Source organism: Narcine bancroftii, chromosome 9 (assembly GCF_036971445.1).
Source record: "Narcine bancroftii isolate sNarBan1 chromosome 9, sNarBan1.hap1, whole genome shotgun sequence".
Classification (NCBI taxonomy): Eukaryota; Metazoa; Chordata; class Chondrichthyes; order Torpediniformes; family Narcinidae; genus Narcine; species Narcine bancroftii.
Window position 1 is genome coordinate 51222124 of NC_091477.1, and position 12637 is coordinate 51234760.

A 12637-nucleotide genomic window follows, 5' to 3' on the forward strand; every position below is an offset into this window, starting at 1 on the left:
TGTAGACAGTGTGAGGTATTGCACTTTGAGGGGACTAACCAAGGGATGACATGTGTGGTAAACGGTGGAGCACAGGAGAAAAAGAGGGATCTGGGATTTATAGACACATAATTCCCTGGAAGTGGGATCACAGGTAGATAGGATTGTAGAAAGAGCTTTTGCACATTAGTCTTCCTAAATTAAAGAATTCAACAGAGGAGCCAAGATGTTATTGTAAAGTTGTATAAGACATTGGTGAGAACTAATCCGGAGTATTGTGTGCAGTTTTGGTCACCTACCTACAGTAAATATATCGATCATATTGAAAGAATGCAAAGAAGCTTTACAAGGATGTTGCTGGGACTTGAGGAGCTGAGCTGCAGGGAAAAGTTACATAGGTGAGAATTTTATTCCCCGGAGTGTAGAAGAATGAGGGTAGATTTGATAGCAGGATACCAAATTATGAGGGGTACAAATAGAATAAATGCAAGCAGGCTGTTTTCACTGAGGCCAAGTGAAGTTAAAAGTAAGAGGACATGGGTTAAGGATGAAAGGGGAGAGGATATTTGGAGGAATATTAGGGGGAACTTATTCACGCAGCGTGTGGAATGAGCTGCCAGCTCAAGTGGTGAATGCGGGCTTGATATTGACATTTAAGATGAGTTTGGATAGGTACACGGATGGGAGGAGTATTGAGGGCTATGGTCCAGGTGCAGGTCAATGGGACTAGGCAGAATAATGGTTCAGCATAGACTAGATGGGCAAAAGAGTCTGTTTCTATGCTGTAACGTTCCATGGTTCTATTTTAGTTTTTGCCAAGTGATTCCAGAGAATGAAAACAAATTGTGGTGTTTGACACATGGACTAGAAAACACAAATAGTACTTGTGAGTGTGCATGGATGTGGTGGGTGGACCTCTTTCTATGCTGTAAGTCTATGAACCCCTGGTTGATGCAGCTACTTTGTCCATATTGCCACTTTATCATCTCCTTGCTCAAATTCCTTAAACATTTCATTGGCTTTATTACAGCAGGGAAATTGCTCACAAATGGAATGATTGAGACAAAAAATTTGGACATATTTTCATTTTTAATTTAAAGTAGAAATAGTGCCCCCACCGGCCTGCGAGCCTGGACCACCCAAATACTTCAAATACGTCCAATTAACCTGTACATCTTTGGGATGTGTGGCAGGCCACGGGGAGAACATACAAGCTCCTCACAGACAGCAACAGATTCGAACCCAGGTCACCGGCATTGTAAAAGTTGCCCTAACTGTTCTGCTAACTGTAACAATCCTTAGAGGGGCAAGGGAAGGAGAATAAAAGAACACAATGTCGACAGGAAATCCACAGGCATCCTGATGCAGGCCAAGTGGCAAATTCCTTTGCATCTTAACTTGCCGATTTAAGAAAATCATACATCCTTCTTCCCCTCCTTTGTTTGAAATGTTTCAATATCAAAGGCTATATTTAAATGCAAACCTCTCTGACAAAGAGGCCCTCTATTCCTTAACAATAACTTTCTCAAAACCTGTTTTCAAGGAGCCACTTCCCTGATTCCCTTTATTGTCCTTCCCCTTTGGGAAGCTCTTGGAGGCATTCAACCAAATCAAAGGTGCTACTAAAGAGCTCTTCTTTTTTCAACATACAGGTATACCCCGCATTACAAAACTAGAGTGTTCATATGTAACCTTTTGTAAGCCAAAATGTAAAGTGAAGACCCATTTACTACTATTTCAGGCCATTTTCGTAAAAGTGAAAACCATTCAAATTTATTTTTGTTAGTGAACACGGGTTTCTTCGTAAAAACAAATTTTCGTATACCTGTATCATGTAACAAGCACAAATTTCAAATCACTGCCTCAATGTGACTCATTTTTCTGACCATTTACAAGTGAAAGTAAGAACCCACCTCAACAGCTGTTGCAGGTTTGGGGATGGATTTACATCTCCAGCAACATGGCAGTACTCAGTCTTTCTTCTTCTTTGGCTTGGCTTCGCGGACGAAGATTTATGGAGGGAGCTGCAGGCTCGTTTGTGGCTGACAAGTCCGATGCGGGACAGGCAGACACGGTTGCAGCGGTTGCAGGGGAAAATTGGTTGGTTGGGGTTGGGTGTTGGGTTTTTCCTCCTTTGCCTTTTGTCAGTGAGGTGGGCTCTGCGGTCTTCTTCAAAGGAGGTTGCTGCCCGCCGAACTGTGAGGCGCCAAGATGCACGGTTTGAGGCGATATCAGCCCACTGGCGGAGGTCAATGTGGCAGGCACCAAGAGATTTCTTTAAGCAGTCCTTGTACCTTTTCTTTGGTGCACCTCTGTCACGGTGGCCAGTGGAGAGCTCGCCATATAACACGATCTTGGGAAGGCGATGGTCCTCCATTCTGGAGATGTGACCCACCCAGCGCAGCTGGATCTTCAGCAGCGTGATCTTCAGCAGCGTGGACTCGATGCTGTCGACCTCTGCCATCTCGAGTACTTCGACGTTAGGGATGAAAGCGCTCCAGTGAATGTTGAGGATGGAGCGGAGACAACGCTGGTGGAAGCGTTCTAGGAGCCGTAGGTGATGCCGGTAGAGGACCCATGATTCAGAGCCGAACAGGAGTGTGGGTATGACAACGGCTCTGTATACGCTTATCTTTGTGAGGTTTTTCCAGACTCTTTTGTGTAGTCTTCCAAAGGCGCTATTTGCCTTGGCGAGTCTGTTGTCTATCTCCAGCAACATGGCAGTACTCAGTCAGTGGTAAGTGAAAACCAGGTCTTTCTGTTTTCTCTAAAACGTTGAAAATCAGAAACAGTACCAAGCACACTATGTGCCTGAAATGATGGAAAAAAACCAACTCATGGACTACAGTCTACACCCCTCAGGAAATGCTAGAAAATGGAATTTTACACTTGGATGTTTGCACATTATAGAGGCATATTCAGAGTAATGCAGCTTAGAAACAGCCCTTCGATGCAACGCATCCACGCTGACCAAAGTGCTGCCCCGACCTTCTCCAATTTGTCTGCATTTTGCCCTCCAAACCTTTCTAATCCATGTACCAATCCAAATTTAGTGCAAGCACAAAAATGGTAGAGGAACACAGCAGGTCACACAGCAACCATGAGGTAAGGTCTAGGCCTGAGCCCCCTCAAGGCAGACAATACAGCATCTGCAGTCTTTCATGTTTCAACCCATCCTAATGTCTTTCTGACAGTACATTCCACATATTTATCACCCTCTGAATGGAAAGAGCTGATCCTTAGATTTCCTTTAAATCTTTTCGCTTTCACCTTAATTCTATGCCATCGAGTTTTAAACTCCCTTGCCCTGGTTTGGGGGTAGGGTGGGGGGGGGGTGGGGGAGGTGTTGAAAGAGGGTGATCACCCACGTTAGCTATACCTCTCATTTTATAAGTCTCCGTCACTCTTCACACTCAGATTCCACTCTGATTCTGTCACCCAAGCCCTCCAATATGGGGTCAGCACACCTGTGAATCTTTTTTGCACCTTCTCAGGCTTTCTATATCACAATCTTTCTATAGAGTAACAACCAGAACTGTACCCAATATTCTGGCTGCAGTGCTACACAGCTGTAAGCTGAGACAGCCTCCTCTCTCCTACACCATTCTATGCCTCAAATGGTTTCCAAGATAGGTATTTCTATTTACTCCATGTGTGGCCCTGCAACTTGGGTACCTTTATTAAATCTGGCTATCACATTGGCAACATTTGCTGTGCTCAGAGTCCAATTAACCCACAAGGCCACAGTTCCATCAAGAATTTGTGGAACAGGACAAGGGCGTGAAGGAAGAAGAGGAATCTCCTCACTCTGGGGATTGTGTACTTGGAATCCTCTACTCAGGAGAGGCTTGGGTGTCCATTAAGGTGTTCTGTGGAATGCCTGTTACCGTAGCCCAGGTGTACAATGCCCTCCATAATTCACTAGATGGCACAGATTTGCTGACTGATCCCCCCCATCCCAAGCTAAAAAATATTCCTGATGGCAAAAGTGCTGAGCTATTCTCCACAAATAAAGGGAAATATTCCTGCGTAGATCCTAAACTTAACCGATGAAGCAGTTTGTTTTTGTTTCACCCCCCAGTTATATTATTTGGCGAAAAATGTCCAAAAGGTAAAATTGTGCATAATCCTTTTCAGGTACCATTCCCACACATAAGATTTACCCTTGCTTACCTGCACTTTCCAATAGACCCTTCCATCAAAACTACGTCATCCTCCAGAGGTTTACAATTTGTCTTGCTAATGTGGGCCGGGTATCCTTCATACTCCCAACTATAAACAGGATGGCTTCTTTCCATCTTTGTATCATCTTTCCCAGTTAGAATTTGGATCAACTTCTCTTTGGCACAAAGCTGCAGTGAGATTGAAATCTCATTACAGCTGGGATCAAGTTCATCCCCTTTATTTTCAATCTCCTATACCTTCTACCCTAATATTGCTTGAACCACAAATCTTGCAGGTTCTCAAATCTAATGCAAGTCCCTTGTTCTGCTGCCTGCATGACTAGAATGTCCCTGGTGCGGTGACTTGCAATAGATGCATATTGGACTAAGTGAAGCAGCTTAATACACTGGTGCTCTCAAAGTTCACAGTTAATTCCTCATCTGCCATTATTGAGAAAAAGAGTGCAAAAGAGGAGAAATTTAATCCGACTCAATTCCAAACTTGGAGCTCACTTATTAACATAAAACTCAGCAAAAGATCAGCGTCTGTAATATTTAATTTGACAGATGCTCTGCAAAGGGGCGTAAAAGTAAAATGGTGGTGGGGTGCTGCAGATTTAAAATGTGACCAACAAGAGAAAGAAAACAGTCACATCGGAAACACTTAACACACGGTGCACTTTGTTGAAGTGTGTTGTTTAAACTTCCTATGGCTGCATTGACATGGGCAGTCACGGAAAAGCAAATTGCTTAAAGTAAAAGACTGCTTAAATGGATGAGGTTTTAAATATGAATGAGGCAGCTATTCGACTTACTTATCATGGTGGTTCCACCTGCCAGGGCAGCCTTTGTTCCTTGAACAAAATCATCCACAGTGGTGGTCCCTTTGTATGGCATCTGAAAGTGGGTGTGCACATCAATTCCTCCAGGAATAACCATCTTGCCATTGGCCTCAATGATCTTCACTCCTCCAGGGACGATCAGATTGTCACCTATTTGTCTAAAGACAGAAACAAAGGAAGCTCAGCTTTGGGTTTTTTTTCCCCCCAAAATGTTTTTTTTAAATATGTAAAAAGACAAGTGGAATTATTTTTTAAAAAATTATGCATTAAACAAGCATTTTAGCCATTACAACAGAGATAAATTACGACAGCAAACATGTCAGAGGAAACATTTCTTCCCCCATTTTTTCCTGATGCAAAGCAATTTCTCAATTAAAAGTTTTTTTTTAAAAAAGGAATGCCACCAAAGTAGGGAATAGAGGAAAGCGTATAATACGCAAGCATTAATTTAATTTGGAGCATCAGCTCAGCACAGACATCACAGACTGAACTATTGTTATTCTGTTCCATGTTCTAAAAGTTTTTCTTAATTTTAATCAACATTTTGACATAACAATCATATCAATTTCCTCCATTATCTAAGTCTCTCTAATTTATTCCAAGTATCCACTTTCTTAAGGTCATCGATCTGAACTTTAAATTTTTTATCTTTTATTAACGTCACTCCCTAACCTGTTAAGATGACTGGGTCCTCCCCTTCTTTCATAGATAACATCTACTGGGAGTGTTGCTTAAATAGGGTTTGAAGAATTATAGAAGACCCCCCCCCCCCCCAACCATCACGCAGTATCTTTGACCCTCCACCATCAAGGAGGTCCGTCAAAATCAGGGCTGCCAGTCTGGGAAATAGCTTTTTTTCTCTCAGGTTGTGAGATTGATGAACAGTATCCTGTAACTGAGTAAATCATTCCAAAATATTTATATTTATCTATTTTAAATGATGTCTTTATGAATATATGTGATTATATGTGTTGTGTGTGCACATTATGGAGAAACCCTATTTCATCTAGTTGTAGGTGGACAGTCAGATGATAATAAACTTAAACTTGGAGTACCCCACAACTTTCTCCTTATTTAGAGAGACAGCATAGTGACAGGCTATTCCAGCCCACAAGCTTGTGCCATCCAAATACATCCATCTGACCAATCAACCTACTAACCTTGTAGTGCAATACCACTACAGCACCCGAAACCCAATTCAAATCGATTACTGCCTGCAAGGAGTTTGCATGTTCTCCTTGTGACCATGTGGGTTTCCTCCAAAGATGTACATGGTTGGTAGGTTTTAAAGCATAATGCTGGAGAAACTCAGCAGATCAAACAGTGCACTTTATATAGCAGAGATCAAGGTACAAAACTAATGATTGGTTGGTTGGTCACAAGGGTTGGTCACATGGATATAATTGGGTGGTGCAGGCATTTGGGCGAGAAGGGCCTGTCTTGTACTAAATCTCTAAATTCTTCTTCTTTGGCTTGGCTTCGCGGACGAAGATTTATGGAGGGGTATGTCGACGTCTGCTGCAGGCTCGTTGGTGACTGACAAGTCCGATGCGGGACAGGCAGGCACGGTTGCAACGGTTGCAAGGGAAAATTGGTTGGTTGGGGTTGGGTGTTGGGTTTTTCCTCCTTTGCCTTTTGTCAGTGAGGTGGGCTCTGCGGTCTTCTTCAAAGGAGGTTGCAGCCCGCCGAACTGTGAGGCACCAAGATGCACAGTTGGAGGCGATATCAGCCCACTGGCGGAGGTCAATGTGGCAGGCACCAAGAGATTTCTTTAAGCATTCCTTGTACCTCTTCTTTGGTGCACCGCTGTCTCGGTGGGCAGTGGAGAGCTCGCCGTACAACACGATCTTGGGAAGGTGATGGTCCTCCATTCTGGAGACGTGACCCACCCAGCGCAGTTGGGTCTTCAGCAGCGTGGATTCGATGCTTGCAGATTCTGCCAGCTCGAGTACTTCAATGTTTGTGATGAAGTCATTCCAATGAATGTTGAGGATGGAGTGGAGACAGCGCTGATGGAAGCGTTCTAGGAGCCGTAGGTGATGCCGGTAGAGGACCCATGATTCAGAGCCGAACAGGAGTGTGGGTATGACAACGGCTCTGTACATGCTGATCTTTGTGTGTTTCTTCAGGTGATTGTTTTTCCAGACTCTTTTGTGTAGTCTTCCAAAGGTGCTATTTGCCTTGGCGAGTCTGTTGTCTATCTCTTTGTTGATCCTTGCATCAGATGAAATGGTGCAGCCAAGGTAGGTAAACTGGTTGACTGCTTTGAGTTCTGTGTGCCCGATGGAGATGTGGGGGGGCTGGTGGTCATGGTGGGGAGCTGGCTGATGGAGGACCTCAGTTTTCTTCAGGCTGACTTCCAGGCCAAACATTTTGGAAGTTTCCGCAAAACAGGACGTCAAGCGCTGGAGAGCTGGCTCTGAATGGGCAACTAAAGCGGCATCATCTGCAAAGAGTAGTTCACAGACAAGTTGCTCGACCTTGGGCAGGATTCAAATCTCTAAATTATGAAACAACCATACTGTCCACAGATGGAGCGGGTGGGCTACTTGAATAAAGAAAGGCGAGGGAGATATACAGGAATGCAAACTAATGGAACGCAAAGAGAACACACTTGTAAAACACAACAGGATAGGCAACAAATATGGAAATATGAAGAGAGACCATCAACGTTTTGGATCTGCAACCCTTCCTCAGAAGGCAGGTCTAAAGTGATAACTGTTTCTCCTTCCATGGATGCTCCCTAACCCATGGAGTAATTGTCAGTTCTGTCTGCTGTTATTTTAGGTTTCCAGCATCCGCAGACCATTCCCTCCATTTTCTGAAACACAAGGGTGGTCTCACAGTCAAAGTTCATCTCCAGTAGAAAGGCAAACTAACATTACTCCCTGCAACACCCAGGGAACACGTTGATAGTCACCAACTAATTATGCTGAACTGCTGAGGAAATGTACAGTATTCACAGGACGTACACCTCCGCTTCACATCAATGCACTAACAAACCAAATAAGGAAAAGAACATTGCTGATTCTGAGAGTCCAGCCATCAGTTGTAATCAGAGAGCTTTGGGTAAAGCTCTCCTCCAACACCAGGCTCCCGTCAAGCATTATCACACAATGAACCAGTCTCAATACCCTTCCTTAAAGCCCTTTCTACACTGAAAAACAGTGTTATTGCTGTACACATGACACACCTCTGGAATCCAGCTAACTTGTTCACACAGAACCGAAAAAAGCAGGCTCCGTGAGTCCAATACGCTCCAACGCGGAGACTATCTACATTGGCTGATTGAAGCTGGGTAAATATAGACCAGTTGTTCTCAACCTTTTCCTTTCCACCCACATAACACTTTAAGTGATCCTTATGCCATTGTGCTCTGTGATTAGAAAGGGATTGCTTAAGGTGATCCGTGAGTGGGAAGGGAAGGTTGCGAATCACTGCTCTAGATCCAATTGTTACTGAAATATTTTGCTTGAGGAAAATTGTCATTGGCCCATTTTCTTTGGAGCTATGAGACCGTACATATAACGAGTCAATGAGGTACAATTAAAACTGTGGTTTTCAAACTTCTTCTTCCCATCCCCATACCACCTTAAGAAATCCCTTACTAATCACAGAGCACCGATGATTATAGGGAATACTTAAAGTGGGATGTGAGTGGAAAAATAAAGGTTGAGAACCACTGGTGTAGACAACCCCCCTCCCCATCATACTTTCACACAGTACTCGAAAGGTGGATTAAACCCGGCTTTCAAGGGCTGTGCAGAAGAGGCGTTTGGTTCATACATGTGGAAGAAATACTGCTCATGAATTTGAAGAAAGGAAAGCAGATCATGAAAATAACTAGAAAGACCCAGACGGAACAATGACCGACCTTCGGTGACTAAGGTTGTGGTTCGTTTGTGGAAGGTATCTGAAATACTACAAATCAATGACATGCTTGCCTCAAAATACTACCATTCCTTTTGTAAAGCTGTAACGGCTTATATAGGTCAAATATTATAGTCATAGATACAAATTGGCCCTTCAGCCCATTGAGCCCATCAACACCCATTTACACTGATCCCTTCCGTTTTCTTCTCACAATCCCATCAACTCCGCCCCCCCCCCAGATTCTACCAGTCACATACAAACCTCAGGCAATTCACAGTGCCCACCTATGTGTCTTTAGGAAGTGAGAGGAAACCAGAACACCCAGAGGAAACCCACATTTACAGGGAGAACATGCAAACACCAGACAGGCAGTAGACAGGTTGAGGATCGAGGCCAGGCCAGGTCCATGTGAGGCAGCTGCTCCTTTCGGACTGGTTATCTGATGGGCAAAAGCTTGAAATTTGTGCCTGGAGCAGACAGCTTTTCACTCCTTGGTTGGACATCTGCTCTGAAAATTCAGGCTCGACATTTCTCTTGGACCATCCTTTAGTGACATTTCTCTTGGACCATCCTTTAGTGACATTTCTCTTGGACCATCCTTTAGTGACATTTCTCTTGGACCATCCTTTAGTGACATTTCTCTTGGACCATCCTTTAGTGACATTTCTCTTGGACCATCCTTTAGTGACATTTCTGACCCTCAATTCTAGTTCCTCAGGTCACAGGCAAAGTTGGAAAGGCCTAAATAGCTGTCAATCACCAGCCACCACTGCCTTCAGCCCCTCAGTGTAGCCACTTAGAGAGGACAAATATTACAGTCATATAGGACCTAGATTCAGAAAAGGTAAAAGAACTCCAAACGAGTTAAGACAGCCAGGTGCTAAAGGTCAAAAATGTCTTCATGTGTTGTCATTAAGGAATTCATGAATCATGGATGGAGAAATGTAATCCTCTCCAGTTGGAATATTCAGAAGTATAATCTTATAATCTGGGATTTTTCAATGAGAATACCTGCTCCAAATCAAAAGTAGAATTAATAACAAGGCCATCAGGCTACTGCACCTCCTCGTACTACTTAATGACCAACTGGTCCAGGATCACTGAAAGATATTATTGCATCATTGAAATCTCACCTTTTTCTTCCATTTATTGGAACTGTGAATATTTATCTATCTTTTGATTTTGGTCTTGGCATATTGTGGACATTTAATGCATGCTACTGCACTTAGTGTAGCTTGCAAACCTGTTTGGCACAAACAGATTTTTGGTGGATCTATTCATTATGTGACAATACACACTCATGACTCAGGCAGCTGATCAAGAAATGCATCTACATGTATTATATTAATATCCCTAATTTCACAGTCCCTTTCGCACTGGCACCTTATCCCAGTACTTAACTGCCAATATACCAGTTAATGTCCTAAGGGATGGGCCACCTAGGGAGGGTGCATCTTCCCCGGGACCATGTGACGCCTGCGTGCTGGTTACCCCAGTGTGAAAGGGGCATGGGGTACCCTGGGACAAATTAATGAGGATAGGTGCCCTCCTCCTCAGGGAGGCCTCGTGCTGGGTGTGAAAGGATGCAGAGAATCGATGAGCAGTGGTCCAGTGTGAACGGTAAAAACTACTTCTTTAACCGGTTTGTTGAGCGGCCAATTTACTGGTTAGCCAATGTGAAAGAGGCCATGTACAAAATTAAAGGTGCACAAAAGTTTCAACCAACACTTGCTGGCATCTACTGTTTCTCCTGATTCTAAGCAAGTTCTTACAATCCAACTTAGGACCATCCTGTTTGTCTATTCTTCGGTTTCCATTATTTTTACATAGCAGAGAAACTTGCAGCAAATGCCAAGTGGTTGTGAATTGATGCATCTGTTTTTATCTCTTCCTCTTGCCTTAATCCCAATGTTCTCATGGAGCCAAATCTCCTTTGTTCGACCAACCTTGCTTGATCCACCGACAACGAATGACCTAGTAGTCTATGTTTGCAAAACTAAAACACCATTTAGGGCAGGGGAGCAGCTATCAATACGGTCTCACAAGCCCTGCCACCGAAGTTCAGTTCTGGCCTCCGGTACTTTCTGCGTGAAGCTTGCACGTTCTCCTGTGCCCACGTGGCTTTCCTACTTATGCTCTAGTTTCCTCTCACATCCCAAAGACATGTAGGATGGCCAACATAAATTGCCCTTTGTGCAAGAGGGGGAAGGATTGACGGGAATGTGGGGAGAAAAGTTTACAGGGAAAATCAGTGAGGGAAACAATATTTTTCTGAATCAGCATTTATGTTTTATAGACTGCAATGTCGGGAAAATTGCTGAAAAATGAATATCATTACTGCCCGTATCATCGTTCACACTGGGCGTCTTTTTAGACTGCAAGACCTGAATGCAACAGTCCCAGTGGTTGGACGAGCAGTAGAGTGGATGACCGTTAACAAATCATTCCGGTACAATTTACACTGCAGGCTTCCACCAAAATGTTGTAGGAGTTCCGCAGGGTAAATCGCGCAGCAGGGATCGACTCCAAATTGACTCCCGTGTAGTGGCAAAAATTCTTCATTAAAAAAAAAACCATACTAGAGTCAAATGGGTTGACAGACTCCTACATCACATGGAAATGTGAAAAAGTGGAACATTTGCTCTTCAAAGCCACCCATGATCTTTTTTTTAAATTTTTTTTTTCACACCATAAATCACATTAGCCATGATATACACTATTTTTTTTTCACACATATACAGTGACTTTTTCTCCCCCCCCCTCCTCCCAAGCCACCCCCCCACCCCCCCCCCCTCTCACAAAGCCACCCACAATTGATGACACTTTTGCTGCAAGCTTTTCACCATCTTTTCCATGACCAGCTTGTATTAAGCGCGTTACTGCTGGCCTTTTGTTTTTCTAAAACTATACTTTCTTCACAATAAATACAGTAAATAAAGGTGGGGCATGTCCTTCTCTATGCTCATTGTACCAATTCAAAACATTTTCTGCAATACATCAACACCACTCATAACTCCTTCTTAAACAATTTATTATCCGTGACGTGTTCGAGGCCTGCTGACTTTCATGGGTCATCATGGAGCTCTTTCCGACTGGCAGCAATTCCAGCTTTCATTTAACAACTCGTTAAACATGGGCCGAGCCATTTAAAGTAGAGAGTGGCTGGAGAGATTACTGAATGTTATCCCAGATTCCTGGAAGCAAAGGCAAATGTTACAGGGATCTGGATTTTCAGACTAAGCATAAAGAAGGTCCTTAAACTACAGTGGTCAGGAACAAAGAACCACTGTGGGGAGAGTAACATCGCGATCACCCAAGGAACAGGCTGCTGGCCATTATTTGAGTCAGTGTTTAAAATTCAACTGCCCACTGAGGGACTGGACAAGGTCATGGTGGCCTGCCCTCTGAATCATTGTCTGGTGCTTTGATCTGGAATTCCTTGCTGAGTCACATCAATCTGCAGTTAAAAATCTGACTGAGACAAGACAAGCATGCTGAAGTGACGTGACTGGGATCCCCCAACAATCTGATTTCTCCTACATTATCACTGTGGTTAGATTTCAAAATATTTAATTGGCTGAAAAGCACTTTGATACATTCTGAAAAGTACGTGGAGGCTGTAAATTTGCCAAATGGAATTTGTCGAGTTCACATTTACTTCATGCATTAAAAATGCCTTTCGAGAATACCAATAGACAGCTTGCGTATAGTACAGGGAACAGTACCAAAGTGCAGAGTTACAGAGAATTGGTTGGCACAATCAAGACAATTTTACCCTTT

At 43.5% G+C, this 12637-nt stretch overlaps 1 protein-coding gene across 3 annotated transcripts in view; it reads right to left on the minus strand.

Moving 5' to 3' along the window:
- LOC138743634 (dihydropyrimidinase-related protein 3-like) overlaps nucleotides 1-12637 on the minus strand; it is a 198683-nt gene that overhangs the window by 110046 nt on the left and 76000 nt on the right. For all 3 annotated transcript variants that reach the window (XM_069899160.1, XM_069899159.1, XM_069899161.1), the window contains exon 3: nucleotides 4958-5142. In XM_069899160.1, coding sequence (XP_069755261.1) covers nucleotides 4958-5142 — 185 coding nt within the window. The remainder of the gene's footprint in view (nucleotides 1-4957; nucleotides 5143-12637) is intronic.